This window comes from Parambassis ranga, chromosome 20 (genome assembly GCF_900634625.1).
Source record: "Parambassis ranga chromosome 20, fParRan2.1, whole genome shotgun sequence".
Classification (NCBI taxonomy): Eukaryota; Metazoa; Chordata; class Actinopteri; family Ambassidae; genus Parambassis; species Parambassis ranga.
In genome coordinates this window covers 16,962,881-16,978,690 of record NC_041040.1, presented here as the reverse complement: position 1 = coordinate 16,978,690, position 15,810 = coordinate 16,962,881, and the positions used below count along the sequence as shown (strand labels likewise).

At 45.3% G+C, this 15,810-nt stretch overlaps 2 protein-coding genes across 2 annotated transcripts; one reads left to right on the top strand and one right to left on the bottom strand.

The window, feature by feature from the left end:
• Positions 1 to 358: 358 nt before the first annotated feature.
• Positions 359 to 3,689, bottom strand: buc (bucky ball). The gene is made up of 7 exons (XM_028433310.1): positions 3,515 to 3,689; positions 3,279 to 3,431; positions 1,757 to 3,196; positions 1,583 to 1,684; positions 763 to 855; positions 627 to 693; positions 359 to 545 (listed from the first exon to the last, which is right to left on the bottom strand). Exons 1-6 carry the CDS (start codon positions 3,519 to 3,521, stop codon positions 665 to 667), a joined length of 1,824 nt encoding a protein of 607 aa, XP_028289111.1. The 5' UTR covers positions 3,522 to 3,689; the 3' UTR covers positions 359 to 545; positions 627 to 664.
• Positions 3,690 to 5,903: 2,214 nt separating this feature from the next.
• On the top strand, positions 5,904 to 12,959 carry kbtbd2 (kelch repeat and BTB (POZ) domain containing 2). Its single transcript, XM_028433385.1, has 4 exons — positions 5,904 to 6,055; positions 7,504 to 8,071; positions 10,272 to 10,437; positions 10,525 to 12,959. The coding sequence occupies exons 2-4, from the start codon at positions 7,899 to 7,901 to the stop codon at positions 12,085 to 12,087; spliced, it is 1,902 nt and encodes a 633-aa protein (XP_028289186.1). The 5' UTR covers positions 5,904 to 6,055; positions 7,504 to 7,898; the 3' UTR covers positions 12,088 to 12,959.
• Positions 12,960 to 15,810: the final 2,851 nt, after the last annotated feature.

The window sequence follows — 15,810 nt, the reverse complement described above, 5'->3', positions numbered from 1 at the left end:
AGACGTACATTTGTAATACTAAACTAAAAGTCAGGTTGTACAGTATTTGACATATAGTGCTTCTGACAGGGACCTTTAGACCTCTACTATGTCTCCAGATCTGATCTAATCAGATATCACACAACAACATCCACAAGATGAAGAGGGACCTCTGCGTTTGCCATTTCATGATGATGATGTTGTCATCCACTTTCTGGAGCTCCAAGATGTCAATGGAAGTGTGTAAAAGTAGAAGAGCGTAAAAGTAGAAGAGCACTGTTGAAAATGAATCCAACTTATATTCTTAAATGTGAGACAATCAAAAGACTCACTGAAAAGCTTAAATAATGACAACATTTTATTGGACTGGCCCCAAACAGTGGCACACAACCTTTCAGCCCATTTGCCTGTTTGTGAAATTCATTCATCATGAGAAGGTGCATAAACTTTATTCTTTTTTTTCCTTTTTTTTTAATCCAACAGAAAGAAGCCTCCTGTGCAGTGCATTTCACCTGGTGCTCAAAACATCTTTTAACACATTATCCTTTTACACCTTTTGGGGGGACCTGAGGATGACAGAAAGAGTCTTAAAATCATAAACCATAGAGGGGCAGTGACTGATGCTTGATTTTGTGACTTTGACCTACAGTTCAACACACTTTGTTCCGATGTCAGTCGAGGGACGTTAACATCTTGGTTCTCTCATCGTAGAGCCTGAGAACAAGGGCAATTTTTTTCAAATGTCTCATTTATATACATGTGTAAAGTAACACACAGGCGTACCTCTCTCCCAGTGTGCTGGTGGGGGTGGCTCATTGTCATTGTGGTCATCTCTGGGTCTCTGGTACATCACTTTCCACTGAGTGGTGCTCGTCTCTGTTCAGTCCAAGCAAGAGAAACAGACGGTTATTCATTACAAGTCTCTGATCTCCAGTGATCCACCTGAGCTCAGCTGGGACCATGCTTTGTTTTCAAAACACACCTCTGGGCTCTGAACCCTGAACCCAGCTCAGATTGTTTGGCAGGAGTGGGACAAACAAACAGGGAGCCCACATGGTAGTGCCTTCAAAATAAAAGCATGCAGATGATGCCTTCATGGTCTAGAGACTGAAGATGAAGTTTGAGTTTTTGGAAGAACACAGTGATCAAATATTTATAAAAAAAAAAACTTTGAAATGAGATGTTAGGAATGGTCTAGTCCAGTGGTTCCTGACCTAGGGCCCGCGGCCCCCAGTGGGGGGCGCCACAATGTAATGAAAATAGAACTCCTTCAAGAAATGTATTTAATTTTGTCAAGATTATTCCTCTCACAGATGAACCGTCTTAAAATTAGTCAGACGTCAGAGGTGATGATCGCGGTGAGCTCAGGAATGTTTTTGTCCACAAGATACATGCCATCTGACAGGATGGCTTCAGGGTATTCATGCAAAATTGGCCGCAAACGTTCACTTAGAATTGACATCCAGTCTGAGCCTTGTCCATAATTCAAGAATTCAAAAGCCACACTTTCCAAAGGAAGATAAACTCTCAGGTAATAACATTTTGTATCTGAAAGATCAAGAGTCTACTTCATTGTGGCGTCGTACTAATGATGATACTTCACCTTGTCTCTGCAGAGGGGCTGCTTGTCTCCTCCTGGGAATCACATCACCATCTGCCCTCCTGCTTCTGTCCGTCGTGGTCAGATCTTCTCTGTGGAGTCTGTCTACAGAAGAGTTCACACAATCACTGTCTGTTTCTAAAACCACACAGAGAGAGGTCCTTCGCAGAGACCTACCCTGACATGTCCTACACTGCAGGGCACTCCCATCCACCTCTGCGGCCTCGCCCTCAGCTGCCTCCTGTTTACAGTCATCATGACCTTCTTCTTGCTCCACTGGATCCGACTGCTCTTTGTACTGGCCTCTCTTATACCATGGCTTCGTTGGACGTCTCTGTGGAAGAGGGCAAGTCTTCCTCGGTGCAGAATGCTTCCTCACAACAACTCTGACCGGCTGCTCGCACCCTCTTCCATACCTGTCCTCCTCCTCCGAGTCTCCAGCATCATCCCGGTACATCTTGGAGCTGTGAACTCTACCCCTGCTCGTCTCTTTCAAAAGACTTTTTCCACAGCAGGCGCACACAAAACTCTTCAATCCCGGCAGCCACACTTCTTCTACTTCTTCTGCAGCCGGTGGGGATGAGGCGATCACCTCTGCCAACCTCTTGTCTGCATACACATGTTTGGGATAGAGTTCCATGTCATCCAGATCTGTAGAGAACATCTCATCTCTGGAGGACAACTCATCCAGAGATGGACTGAGGACACTCATACGCTCATGTGTCGCCTGCATAGGCAGGTAGTAGTAGGAGGAGGAGAGGGAGGCGGCTTCAGGTGATAAAACGCTGTCAAATGGCAGCCTGAGGATCCGGAAGTTTACTTCAGCTTTGGCTCCATCAAGTGATGCTGCTGGATGTTCCATCTTTGAGACTTCATCACTGCACTCTGGTTGAGTGGAGGAAAGGGCGAGTGATGGCGTGGACTCTTTAGCTTCACATTTGGGATGACTTGCTTCGGCCACTGGGACATCTGTCTGAATATCTGTGACCTCTTCTTTCAGGAGGTAATTCTCCACTGCTGGCTGCTCAAGCTCAGGACACTCTTCGTGGATTGAGGAGCTGTCAAGAGGCAGATCCTCTTCCTCTAGTCCTCCTGACCAGCATACTTGAGGGCTCAGCATGTCCAAGCTCCTCTGGCTGGACTCGCCATCGTACACAGCCGCCGTGGAGTCGCTGAAGGTCATAGCCGAGGACTCCAAATGGCTTTCATGAGGCGCTGAAGGCAAAACATGACCCTGCTCTTCGCTCTTCTTCTCCTCTCCTGGAGAAAAAATCCCAGAGGACTGAGAAGCAACTCCAGAGTCAAGCTCTCGGTCAGCACCCTGCAGCTCACTGGCTCGGAATTTATCCAGGCACTCAATGAGCTTGGTTATGGTGTCGCTAGGGTCAGTCTGAGCCTCTGAACACGCCATCTCAGGTCGCCCGTGTGGCTGTGTGTGATGCTGCTGCTGTTGTTGTTGTTGTTGCGGCCGAGGCACGTCGCCCCAGGTGGGCGCCTGGAAACGAGGTTCAAACATCCGCCTGTAATCCACTGGATAGATGGGAGCATGTGGGAAAACAAAGCCGGGGTATTGCATGTACTGATAGGGGGGCATGCAAGGACGGCCAAAATTAAAACCTGCAGATTGAAGCAGCACGCAGTGAGAAATCAGGAAATAAGGACATGAATGTATCAAAACCAGGTTTGAATGCTTTCCTACCTGCAGGCACACCATAGTGACTGTATGGGTTGTTGAGCTGCCAGTGCTGGTAGAGGTAATAAGGCTGAGATGGAGGCTGGACATAAAAATAAGGTCTGGGATGGTAACCTCTCTGCTGTCCACTCCCAAATGAATGTGTCTGTTTGTTTGCATCTGACAAAAAAGTCAGGGTTTGACACCTATTAACAAGCAAATATAACATTCAGTGTACAGAAATGTAGTGTTTAACTCTTTACCTTCCATCTTCTTTCACGTTCTTGCTCAGCCTTTCAGAAATAAAACATCAGTGAGATGAAAACAACCATACAAACATTCTTCAGCTTCTGGAAATTAAAGTTAGGAGTTTTGTTTTTCCCATTTACAGTCAGTTTCTCTTTAAACCAACAGAAGTAGTAATGCTTCACATCCACATCACCTCCTACTAACAAAAGCCCAAACAACTCTGCTCATTAGTCAAATAGGAAGCAGCTGTGGCTCTGTCAGGACTGAGGAGTTCAGGTGCAAGTGGACAAATCAGCATCCAGGCTGGCTGTGGGAAAAATATACTTAAACTGTCAGGAAAAAAGTATGACAGATAAAATATACTCTATTCAACCCTCCTACATTTTACATAAGATAATAAAAAGATCTATTAAAACTTATGGTTATCATCATTATTTTACATTTGTCCATTTAATCTATTTTTATTTTTTAAAATAGTTGTTAGGTATTTAAAAAATAAGCAAACTAAGATAGATTCATGTCATTATTATTATTATTAGTAGTAGTAGTAGTAGTAGCTGTTGTACATAAATTCATGTATAGATATAAAATTACATATATTTATAACATTTAAAAAAAAGTTTACATTTCAATTTCTTTTGCCTAAAGGTGCAGTGGGCATAACCTTCGTGCCCTCAGAGACTTCAGAAAGAATAAATATATCAATAAATATTGAATGATTGGGGCTGTCCCATTCTTCCAGCTGTAGTGTTTCCATGCATATCGGCCCAACCGGTCAACCAGTGATGCTGTTTCCACAGCACTCCACACAGCTCTCACCCACCTGGAAAATAAAGACTCATACGTTCGAATGCTGTTCATAGACTTCAGCTCAGCATTCAACACCATCATCCCACAGCAGCTCATCAACAAACTGGACCAGCTGGGGCTGAACTCCTTGCTGTGCAACTGGCTGCTGGACTTCCTCAGCGGGAGACCTCAGACAGTGCGGGTCGGCAGAAACACATCCAGCACCATCATAATGAACACCGGGGCTCCCCAAGGATGTGTGCTGAGCCCCCTCCTCTTCACTCTGCTGACCCATGACTGCACGCCAACACACAACTCCAACATCTTTGTGAAGTTTGCGGACGACACAACTGTGGTGGGTCTCATCTCCGGTGGAGATGAAACAAACTACAGGAATGAGGTGCACCTTCTGGCCGGGTGGTGCAGAGACCACAACCTCTCCCTGAATGTGGAGAAGACAAAGGAGATGGTTGTGGACTACAGGAGAGCACACAGTCAGCACACCCCTCTGACCATCGACGGTGCTGCTGTGGAGCAGGTGAGCAGCACCAAGTTCCTGGGTGTGCACATCACTGAGGACCTCTCCTGGACTAACAACACTGCATCCCTGAGCAAGAAGGCACAGCAGCGCCTCTACTTCCTCCGCAAGCTCAAAAGAGCCAGAGCCCCTCCCTCCATCCTGTGCACCTTCTACAGAGGGGCTGTTGAGAGCATCCTGTCCAGCTGCATCACTGTGTGGTACGGAGCCTGCACCGCCACCTGCAGGAAGACGCTTCATCGCATAGTGAGAGCAGCTGAGAGGATCACCGGCGTCCCTCTCCCCTCCCTCCAAGACCTCTACGACAGCCGCCTCACCCGAAAGGCCCTCCGCATCACAGGAGACCCCACCCACCCTTCACACCGCTTCTTCAGTCTGCTGCCATCAGGAAAGAGACTGCGCAGCCTCCGGGCCAGGACCAGCAGACTGAGGGACAGCTTCATCCACCAGGCTGTCAGGAGGCAGAACTCTCTCCCTGCTGTGCCCCACTTTCTCCCCCTTCCCTGACACCACCCAAGATAGGAACTCTTTGTACCAGCCACTTTACCAAAGGAACTCTGTGCACCAGTCACTTTTTACCCTGTCATGTCACACCAGTCTCATATAAGCTGCTATAACTTAAACTATTCCTGGACTGTTACATTATGCCAACCGCACTGTCTTGCACCATTGCATCTTTTGCACTCTCATACCAGTCTCAATAAGCTGTTATAAGTTAAACCATTCCTGTTTATATTATGCCAACTGCACTGACTTGCACTATACATCTTTTGCACTCTTACTGCATTGTGCCTTCATTATGTGCCTTGTATTTTGTGTGTGCCTCATTGTAGGTACATTTTTTTACACTTTATATTTATCTTTAGTTTTTAGTTACATGTTATATGTTGCGGAGTGAAGAGTAACGCAATTTCGATTCTCTGTATGTCCAGCACATATAGCAGAGTTGACAATAAAGCTGACTTGACTTGACTTGATCTGTCCTGCAGAGGTCGCTGCTTCTCTTTCCACCAGCCCAGGCCTCTGTGTGCCGGAGCATGCGCAGTCTCCTGATTTGGCCTCCGGTTTTTGAGGCGCTTATGATGCGCTGAAAGGTTGTCCACTGCTCAGCGCTTCCACACAGCTCTTCAGTGTCTCAGTTCGGATTGAAGGCTTCACTGGACACTTTCTGCTGACCAGGAGACCCACCGTGACGTGGTTCAGTGTGTGGAGCCTGCCTACAGTTACTGTAAGCACTCTTGAAGTTTGGTTGTTGGTGTGGTTTACGTGAGAAGTGGCTCAGTCAGGTAGCTAGCCTACGTTTATTTAGCTATTTTAGCAGTTAGCCTAGCTGTGTGGTTGTTAGCAACATGACGGTTGCTGTTATCATGTCGTTTTGTAACAATTTCACTTATGAGTTGACGATAGTAGATGTTTGACTTTGTAACCACAGCTAGTATGTCTCATCAGACCGGATACTTTATTAGCAAACAGTTATGCTGCCACGGAACTGTGGATCGAAGAGAAGCTAAAGTTGCTAACTTTCCGCGGGTGGCAATCAAGCGAGTGTCGCTACTTTAGCTAGATAAAACGCTTTATAGGCACTAATTGATTAGGTGTATTGAACAGTAAATCAAAGATGACTCTGTCCCATCTCGTTTAATGTGTACGCGGTGGACGACATTAGGGCGTAAATGCTGCTGTTATGTTGTTAACCTCATCGAGTTGTGTTTTGCTGCGGGCCCGCCTGTCTGCTGTTGCCTTGCCATGTTTCAGATAGCAGACAGGGTTTGTTTTGGACATGGTGGAAAGTGCAGCGATGGTTAACGGTAATGTGCTAACGTAGCTAGCCAGCATCAGACCGGGCCCGAAATGTTACCGATAAACACTTAAATACCAGTGTTTACTTGGAAAACCACCAGTTAGTGTGCAGCCTGTTCGGGTAAACATGTCCTCGGCGGACTGCCGCTGTCTGGATGTGTAGCTGGTTAGCTATCGTGGATGGTGTTTTTGGAAGTTGATATATGGTGATGGCCTAACGTTTGGTAAAGGAGGTGTCAGATGATGATCGATGGTGCATGCTCGCGAACATCAATCTATAACCTGCACATATTATTCGAAAGCTTACATATATGCGCGCCTTGCTACTGCTGCTACTGAGCTGACGTCTTATTCATCATCCATCTTCGTATCTGTCTCATGTCAGTTTTTCCCAAAGCTGATTTTAAGCTGAGTTAATATTAGCTTAGTTGTGCTAAAATGGTAGCCAGCCGATCTTGCTATGCTTGTGGACTTACGAAATTAAAGATATTGTGAATCTCGTGTTGACAGCTGTCACATGGTGTGTTAGCAACAGAAACGAAGAAGATGACACCAGACAAGACGTCGCGTCGGGGGGTTGGTCGCTGGTATGAGCATCCAGCAGATCTGATCTTATGTGGATTCACATCCGCCTAATTTATCAGACTTAAGATAAGATTCAGTTTAAAATATCATTAGCATTTGTTAATGTGTTTTCCCAGCTGCTACAAACAAAAAGAAAAATCAGACCGTTGTAATGCACATGCATATAACATGTTAGAAATCTGCTTTGTGATCACAAATCCTTTAAAGGTTTTAGCCTATGAAACATGTTGATGTGTTCATTCACATTTCCATCTATCCTAACCTCACCACTGCTTTTTCCTTGTTTTCTAGACAAGTACTGATGTAGCAGTGTTGCGACAGTTGTCGTGCTCACTGTCTCTCTACCTCCGGTTCCCCTGGTGCCTCACTGCATGACCTCAGACAACAGATAGAGCCACGAGGGGAAGTACCTCACCACCACACCACCTCACCCCAGACCCCTTTCCTCTTGGACTTGCCACAAACTTCCCAGATCGGTTCAGCTTTCAGCTCACCTCTAGCAGAAGAAGCAGTAGCATTAAAAACACCTCCACTTGGGCCCAGTGGAGGTGTGGAAGATTTGTACCCTGGTTATCCCCCCTGAATCATCAAGAAGATTTAATTTGTTTTTCTCCTGGTTGGTTTGAGTCCGGTTCTGCCGGCCGCGTGACTTTTCAAAACTGGGGCGCGATTCATGGGATGCAACCATGTCGGATCTCAGTGAGCGCAGGCCGGTCAACACGGACTACGCTGTCTCCTTATTGGAGCAGCTCAAGTTCTTTTACGAACAGAAATTACTGACTGATGTAGTGCTTCTGGTGGAGGACACGGAGTTCCCGTGTCATAAGATGGTGCTGGCCACATGTAGCTCCTATTTCAGGTGAGTGTTCCACACGGTTGTCATGTTGATGAGCTCTGCTTTTTTTTTTTTTTTTTTTAACAGCCTCACACTGACCATTGGTGCTGTCATTATGTGGCACAGTTATGTCTGTAAGCGCTCACCTCCTACAGTTACAATGAATAATGCAGCACATTGTAGAGCAAGTGTTAACCTCTATCCACAGAGAATAGTGTTGTCTCAAGTTTCCCTTCTGCACCAGTTATTTCATTTCTGATATGTTTCTACATGGAACAAATGAAGCAGTGTCTAATGCGTGGTTCCACGGACGTATTCCTCAAGGCCCTCAGGAGGCCTCATTTGTACGCTCAACATTGCATAATGAAGTGCGTGCACTGCAGCGAATATGACAGAGCAGTAGCCTGGACTCTGGGAAGAATCCATCTGTACATGACAGGAGCTCATGCAGCATTTTAACATGCCACCCCCCCCCTTTCCTCTTTTGCTGCGTGCACTCCAAGAACGTCCCGACAACTTCATTCCTCCCTTCTCTCTCTCTCACACACACAGCTCTCTCCACTGTTTCCCACGCACTTGTTATCTGGTGTGAACATGCAAAGCATTTCCCCTTCAGGGTTGAGAGGTGTCACGGCGCTTCCTCCAAACTGCTACCGCTTGCTTCTTTTTCTGTCTGTTGCCTTTCTGTCCACCACCACCTCCTCCTCCTCTCCATGCATGCCTTGCTTCAGGGAAAGGGTGGGATAGAAGGTGTATGGGGGGGAGGGGGGCGGCTGTGGAGCGGGATTGTGTTTGTAGGGGAAAGTCTGGTCACGTAGGTCTTGGTGAGAGATGGAGAGAAAAAAGGGGGAAGAAAGGGAGGAAAATGAGACAGGGGAGGGGGTGCAGGGGTATGCCTGCAGGGTTACGTAATGCAGCCTGGCAGGTTTACTTCCCTCTGTGATCAACACGCACACCCCCCTAAAAAAAAACCTTCTTCGGGAGGACGGAGCTGTTTTTGCAGTAACATTATGGTGATAGCTTATTATTTTCATTATTGATTATTCTAAAATTTTTTGCACAGCACAGAAAATAGTGACACCCAGTATTTTGTGACTTCATCCAGGTTCAGAAATAAAACAAAAACGTAACTATACAACAAGTTTTCAATCCTCAGATCCAATCATATATTTGATTTAGTGCCAGTTTATACTCTTTTAGAACTAGATGTGTCAGATTAAAAGTTAAATAGTAAAATAAATGGGTCACAATACTAATATATACTTGTGCGATTGAAACAACAGCGTGGAAGAGTAGGTGGCCTGCTGGTATTGGGGAGCCCAGCTGGGGTTTAAACCATGCTCAGTGAGTCCACCATGCAGGTGCATCAAGTACTCTGGTGACTCATAAATGCCACAAATCACAAATTCCAGCTTTTCCAGTGCAACTGTTTTGTGATATTAAATAATTTCATGTTGATCTGTAAATAAATTAGCTGTATTTTCATAATTTTATCAACCAGCCAGCTAATATTGGGGGGAAAAGGCAATCGATAAGAAAACTGTGCTTCCAGACCACTTTTGATTCTACACTGAATGTTTCTGTAAAATAACCAGACTGCTGTAGAAGCACAGCCTATTACAGGTACCGGGATCTGGTTGGTAACGGATTGTTTTTCCAGCCACTCTGGCCAGTAGCCAACTATCATTAAGGCGGCTGTAACTTATTTTAAAAGAGACTTAAGGACAGTAAAACTGTCGACAGGTAAAACCAGAGATTTGTAAAGTTGAATGTGTTTCTTATGAAATCACAAAAGTTTAGAATAAAGGGGAAAGTACAGAACCAGTTTTAATACACACAGGCTTCCTGGAAACCCTTTAAAGAAGGGAGCATATAAAGAAAGCTTGATTTCATCGCTGTGAGCCATACGTTTCATGGTTAAGAAGACACTGTAACACTGTATTTTCTGTTAAAGAAACACTCAGGATGCCAACAATGTTGGAATTTTAATTTTCAAGTTATTGCAGTTATTGTCATACATGATAATAGCTAATCTACAGATATCTAAAGTGATGTTTCTACAACTACAGATCTGTTTTCAGAAACTAAACGGTGATGTTGTTACATGGCTGACCTAAACATACCTATAGTAGCAACTGATAAAATCTTCCTGGATGCACTAGTGAATCCTAATCAGTGTAAAATCTTGCCTCTGTTGACTAAAGGCTGTTTTTTCTCCCTGCAGGGCTATGTTCATGAGTGGCCTCAGTGAGAGCAAACAGACCCACGTCCACCTGAGAAATGTGGACCCGGCCACCCTGCAGATCATCATCACTTACGCCTACACAGGCAACCTGGCCATCAGCGACAGCACAGTGGAGCCACTTTATGAGACTGCCTGCTTCCTACAGGTAAGTCATCCCATCTTCATGAAAAGACCAGATCCAAGGATTGTACTGTGGCTGTGTCTCTTGACTGTTCTCATGTCCTCTGTCCAGGTGGAGGATGTTCTGTTGCAGTGCAGAGACTATCTGGTGAAGAAGATAAACGCTGAGAACTGTGTCCGCATGCTGAGCATCGGTGACCTGTTCAGCTGCAGCGAACTGAAGCAGAGCGCCAAGCGTATGGTGGAGCACAAGTTCCCCATGGTGTACCGACAGGAGGCCTTCCTGCAGCTCTCCCACGAGCTGTTGATAGACATACTGAGCAGCGACAACCTCAACGTCGAGAAGGAGGAGACAGTACGCGAGGCAGCGATGCTGTGGTTGGAGTATAACATGGAGGCACGTTCACAGCACCTCTCCTCCGTGCTTAGTCAAATCCGCATCGACGCACTGTCGGAGGTGACGCAGCGTGCCTGGTTCCAGGGTCTGCCCCCAAACGACAAGTCTGTGGTGGTGCAGGGCCTCTACAAGTCCATGCCTAAGTTCTTCAAGCCACGGTTAGGCATGACGAAAGAGGAGATGCTCATCTTCATGGAGGCAATGTCGGAAACGTGTCAGGGCAAAGGCTATGTCATGTCCATGTCTATGCCCACAACGGTAGTGTGTTACAGCCCTCAAGCAGAGAAAGTCTACAAGCTCTGCAACCCACCAGGAGACCTGCAGAAGGTGGGAACCCTTGTTACTCCCGATAATGATGTGTTCATCGCCGGTGGGCAGATCCCTCTCAAAAACTCTATCACCAACCATGGCAAGTGTGGAAAGTTCCAGGCACTCTTCCGCTCAGTGGATAGCTTCTTTTGGTTCGACGCCCAGCAGAACACCTGGGTGCCCAAAACCCCCATGCTGTGTGCCCGAATCAAGCCCTCACTGGTCTACTGTGAGGGTTATATCTATGCAATCGGCGGTGATAACGTGGGAGGAGAGCTGAACAAGCGCACTGTGGAGCGCTACGACTGCGAGAAGGACGAGTGGACCATGATGAGCCCCCTGCCCTTCGCCTGGAACTGGAGCACCTCGGTGGTGGCGCATGACTGCATCTATGTGATGACCCACGATCTGATGTACTGCTACTTCCCCCGAGCCGACACCTGGGTGGAGATGGCCATGCGCAAGACTAGCCGTTGCTTTGCGTCCGCAGCCGCCTTCGGTGACCTCATTTTCTACATTGGCGGCCTCCACGTGGTCAGCAACTCCGGCATCCGCCTGCCAACCAGCACCATCGACGGCTCCTCCGTCACTGTAGAGATCTATGATGTCAACAAGAATGAGTGGCGCCTGGCCGCCAACATCCCCGCCAAGCGGTACTCGGACCCGTGCGTGCGGGCAGTCGTTCTGCTCAACTCACTGTGCATTTTCATGAGGGAAACCCACATGAACGAGCGCGCCAAGTACGCCATCTACCAGTACGACGTGGAGCTGGACCGCTGGTACCTGCGGCAGCCCGTGTCCGAACGCGTGCTCTGGGACCTGGGCAAGGACTTCCGCTGCGCAGTGGGGAAGCTGTACCCCTCCTGTTTAGAGGAGTCCCCATGGAAACCACCAACCTACCTCTTCTCCCCCGACGGAGCCGAGGAGTTCGAGGTGGACGGGGAGCTGGTGACCCTCCCTCACGTATAGCTCCAAACCTCCCCTCCCTCACTCAGGAGTCTGTAATACTGAGAGATGAACACGAGTGAGGGGAGGGGGGAAGCATATCACATTTCTGAAAAGGGTTTGACATTATCTGTGTCGTGGAGGGATCTCTGAACTCAAAAGGAAGCTAAGAGCAAAAAGACGCCCCTCAAGCATACTAGTAATCTGAAAAATGTCTGTTTTCTTTCTTCTTCTTTTGTCAGTCGTGACATCTCTTAGATATTACTACGTCGGTCATACTGTTTCTACAATGTGATAATCTAAACGTCAACTGATTTTGTGAGGATGATGATGATGATGCACTTAAATGGTAAACCTTCTCGTAAATGACAATGGCAACTGTACCAAAATCCACCAGCCCCCCACCCCCCTTTAGATGTGGCTTCTCTCTCTTCCCTCCTCTCCTCCTCCTCTTCCTCTGTGTTCTCTCATCACTGATAAAGGAATACTCCGCAGAAAATCAGTGCATCATGCCAGCCTTTATAAGTTCTCATAAGCGCTAACGTTTGTTACAGAACCATCCAGGGGGAGAAAGCGCTTTTAGAAAATACTATCGCCAGCTTGATCGGATGAAGCGTCTTACACAGATACGTCGCCATCCTCGTCTAAAAGCGCCTTTAGCTGCCCCGCTAGTTCCTTCGCAGGATGCCAATTGGTCAGAACCTCTGTCGTTCAGACTCATGGTGCGATCTCATGAGAATCCAGCAAACTTTTCATAGCCTTAAGGTTCAGGATTTTTGATTTTTAGTGGAGTATTCTTTAAAAAAAAAAGGCCCTGCAGACTAGAGGAAATGGGGGGCTGTGGTTCGGGGGAGGTGTGAGAGGGAGCAAGAGGTGGCAATGGTTAAAAAAAAAAAGGGTGGCTGCAGGTCCAGCCGCCCCATCACCTCTCCTCCGTCATCCACCCTGGCTCCAGTATCCTCCACGGCCTGTCCATCAAAGTCTGTGCACACAGGTCTTCCACACAACCAGCAGTTTACAACCTCACACTATCCATAGTCACATGATCATGACACTTTTGGGTTCCACACACACATAACTCCACTTGCAGTACAAACAGGTTTCTGGCTCATGCATTTTTTTTATTTCCAAGCTGCTGAAATATATATATATATAATAAAATATATATTTTTCATATGTTTGAAAGGCAACTGTTATAGTGTGGGGAAATTAACCAGGTCTATTTTGTATTAGTCTTTTTTTTATTTAATACCAGACATTACTGTAGTGTGATTGTGGGTAGATATCCATTTTTTTTTCCTGAGTGAAATATATTGAGGAATGTTGCTGCTTGATTGGTTGAGAGGAGAGAGAGAGAGAGAGAGGGGCTGGCCCTGGGCTGTTGCTGATGGGAAAATCGTCCCCGGCAACCACTAGCAGCGGGTTGGAGAGGAGGGGAGGGAGGGAGGGAGGGAGGGAGGGAGGGAGGGGAGGGGAGGTCTTCCTCCTCCTCCTTCCTACCTTTGAAAACATGAGCACAGGTGCTTCATGACAAACCGTAACTAAGCATGTTTGGCTGCATCATATTCCTTTGGCACTGTATTTTGAATGAACGTTAATTTATTAAAAAAAAACATACCAAAAAACGTTCCTGAAACAAGACTCCATGTTTGGATTATTTGACTTTTTTTTATATATATATTAAAAATTCAACTATAAATGAGTTATTTCTTACTATGTTGTCACAATGGCTGTCTGACTGGAAATACTTTTGACCTGTAGACACATGAAGAGAAAAGCTGCTCTCATCATTTTCCATTATAATTTAAGGAGTTCCACAAACATGCAGATGTAGTCATTTTAAAGTGATTAGTTATATTTTCAAGTGTGTCACAAAAATAATTTAGATGGTTTTTTTTACATAATGAGAACAGGAAGATATTTTTTAGGGCTCACCACATTTATCAGATTAAGATTTAAAAAAACCTTAATTTGTCCCTCAGCGGGGAAATTAAGTCCATCACTATTAAATGATCTTGCTGTACATTATGTAACATTCTCACTTTGAGGTTGCATCCTAAAATTATCAATATCGTCAGCTAATTAATCCACAGATTGTTTTTTTTACTAAAGCAATACCAAAACATGCCCCCCTCCTTATTTAACCCTCAAGTGTCATTATGGACTTTTTGGGTGTTTTAACCGTGACATCAACTAATCAAACCGGCATTTAAAGGGTTAAATTCCCTCAAAAAATGATTTCATGTTTGGTAGTTTTGAGCAGGGCTGATTAACATATTTATGCAGAAAAAAAGCATCTTTTAAGTTTGTTTAGCAGTTTTATTGGACATTCTTGTCCCAACACAATTTACTTGAGTTCCCCACAGGGATTAATAAAGTAAATCTTAATTTTGACAACAGGGTAGTAGGGGGACGCCTGAAGGGTTAAGAGCATATTAATATTCATAAAGGAGCATAAGTTGGTGAGATAACTTGCTTGAACTTTGTCCTCGAACAGGAGTCCGTTGAGCAATTAGTCTCGATTGTTTTGAAACTGAAGACATTTTTTTCTCTCATGACACTTTTTTATTTTTGGATCAGCCCGTCTGTGTCAAGTCAGGACCGGTGGGTGTGAATTTATGCTTGCCTCAGGTTAAAAGCCGCCCCCCCTCCCTGAGGTCACCAGGTTCACGTGATGTCGCTGGACAAGTTGTTGGACCGCGCATGGCGCATGGCTGTGTTTTTGTGGAGCCATGTGGCACCATCACCACCACGACGACAACAACAGGCCTCTCCACACAAACACACACATTTACCAGCCATTTGTTTGTTTGGCTGACCTACATTAGTCCCCACATACAAACCCAAAGAAATCACCTGCTCCTGTTTTGTCATCTACTAAAAATAAAAAGTCTCTATTGTTTTTTTAATTATTTTAATACAGCAATATAGTATGTTATCACTTTTTTTATTTATTTTCTCTCCAATACATTAAAAGCATCTGTCAAGAAAATATTTTTGTGAATCTGAATTCACAATACATTCATATATTTTAAATACAAAATGAAAAAAATATCATCAGAGGATTTAAAAAAAAAATAATTTTACCAATCAAAAAAAAACAGATTTAAAAGCATGAGCGAGGAAACAAAAACAAAGCAAACATTTAAAAGACTGAGCATGCTCACTTGGACCACTTGTAATCAAACAGCTGTGGAGTATTATTGGTAGTGTGGAGGGGAAACAGATCCTGTAAGCACCTCAAATTTACAGTTACACAGAGTAAGGTAAGGTCCACACACACACACAGTGGGTCCGCGTGGTTCCAGTGTCGTCATGACAAAACATGGATATTTTTAACAGGTTACACAACGAATAAGTTATCTATCTTCAGTTTTACTAAATACTTTTCTCCAAATATATATATGTGTATATATATATATATATAAATATATACTGACAGCGAAGTACAAAAAGGCCTGGGTGAGGGTTAATAACACCCTGTCACATACACAGCTGGGTGCAGGAGGTTTCATCACGCAGAGTCAGGCATGAGGTTTCTACCGGGAGTACTCTAACAACATTGTGGTTATTTCAGTAAGAGAGAGAGAGAGAAGCCCGTTTATCAAGAGGACGTGAACTCACAGGTAACAACAACATTATGTCGAGCTTAGGGAGAGATTTACCAACACTTGTTTTAACGACAGCCTTTTTAGGTACTAGCGAGGTAACATTTTAAATTTGCCAATGCTAACACGGTAGCATAGT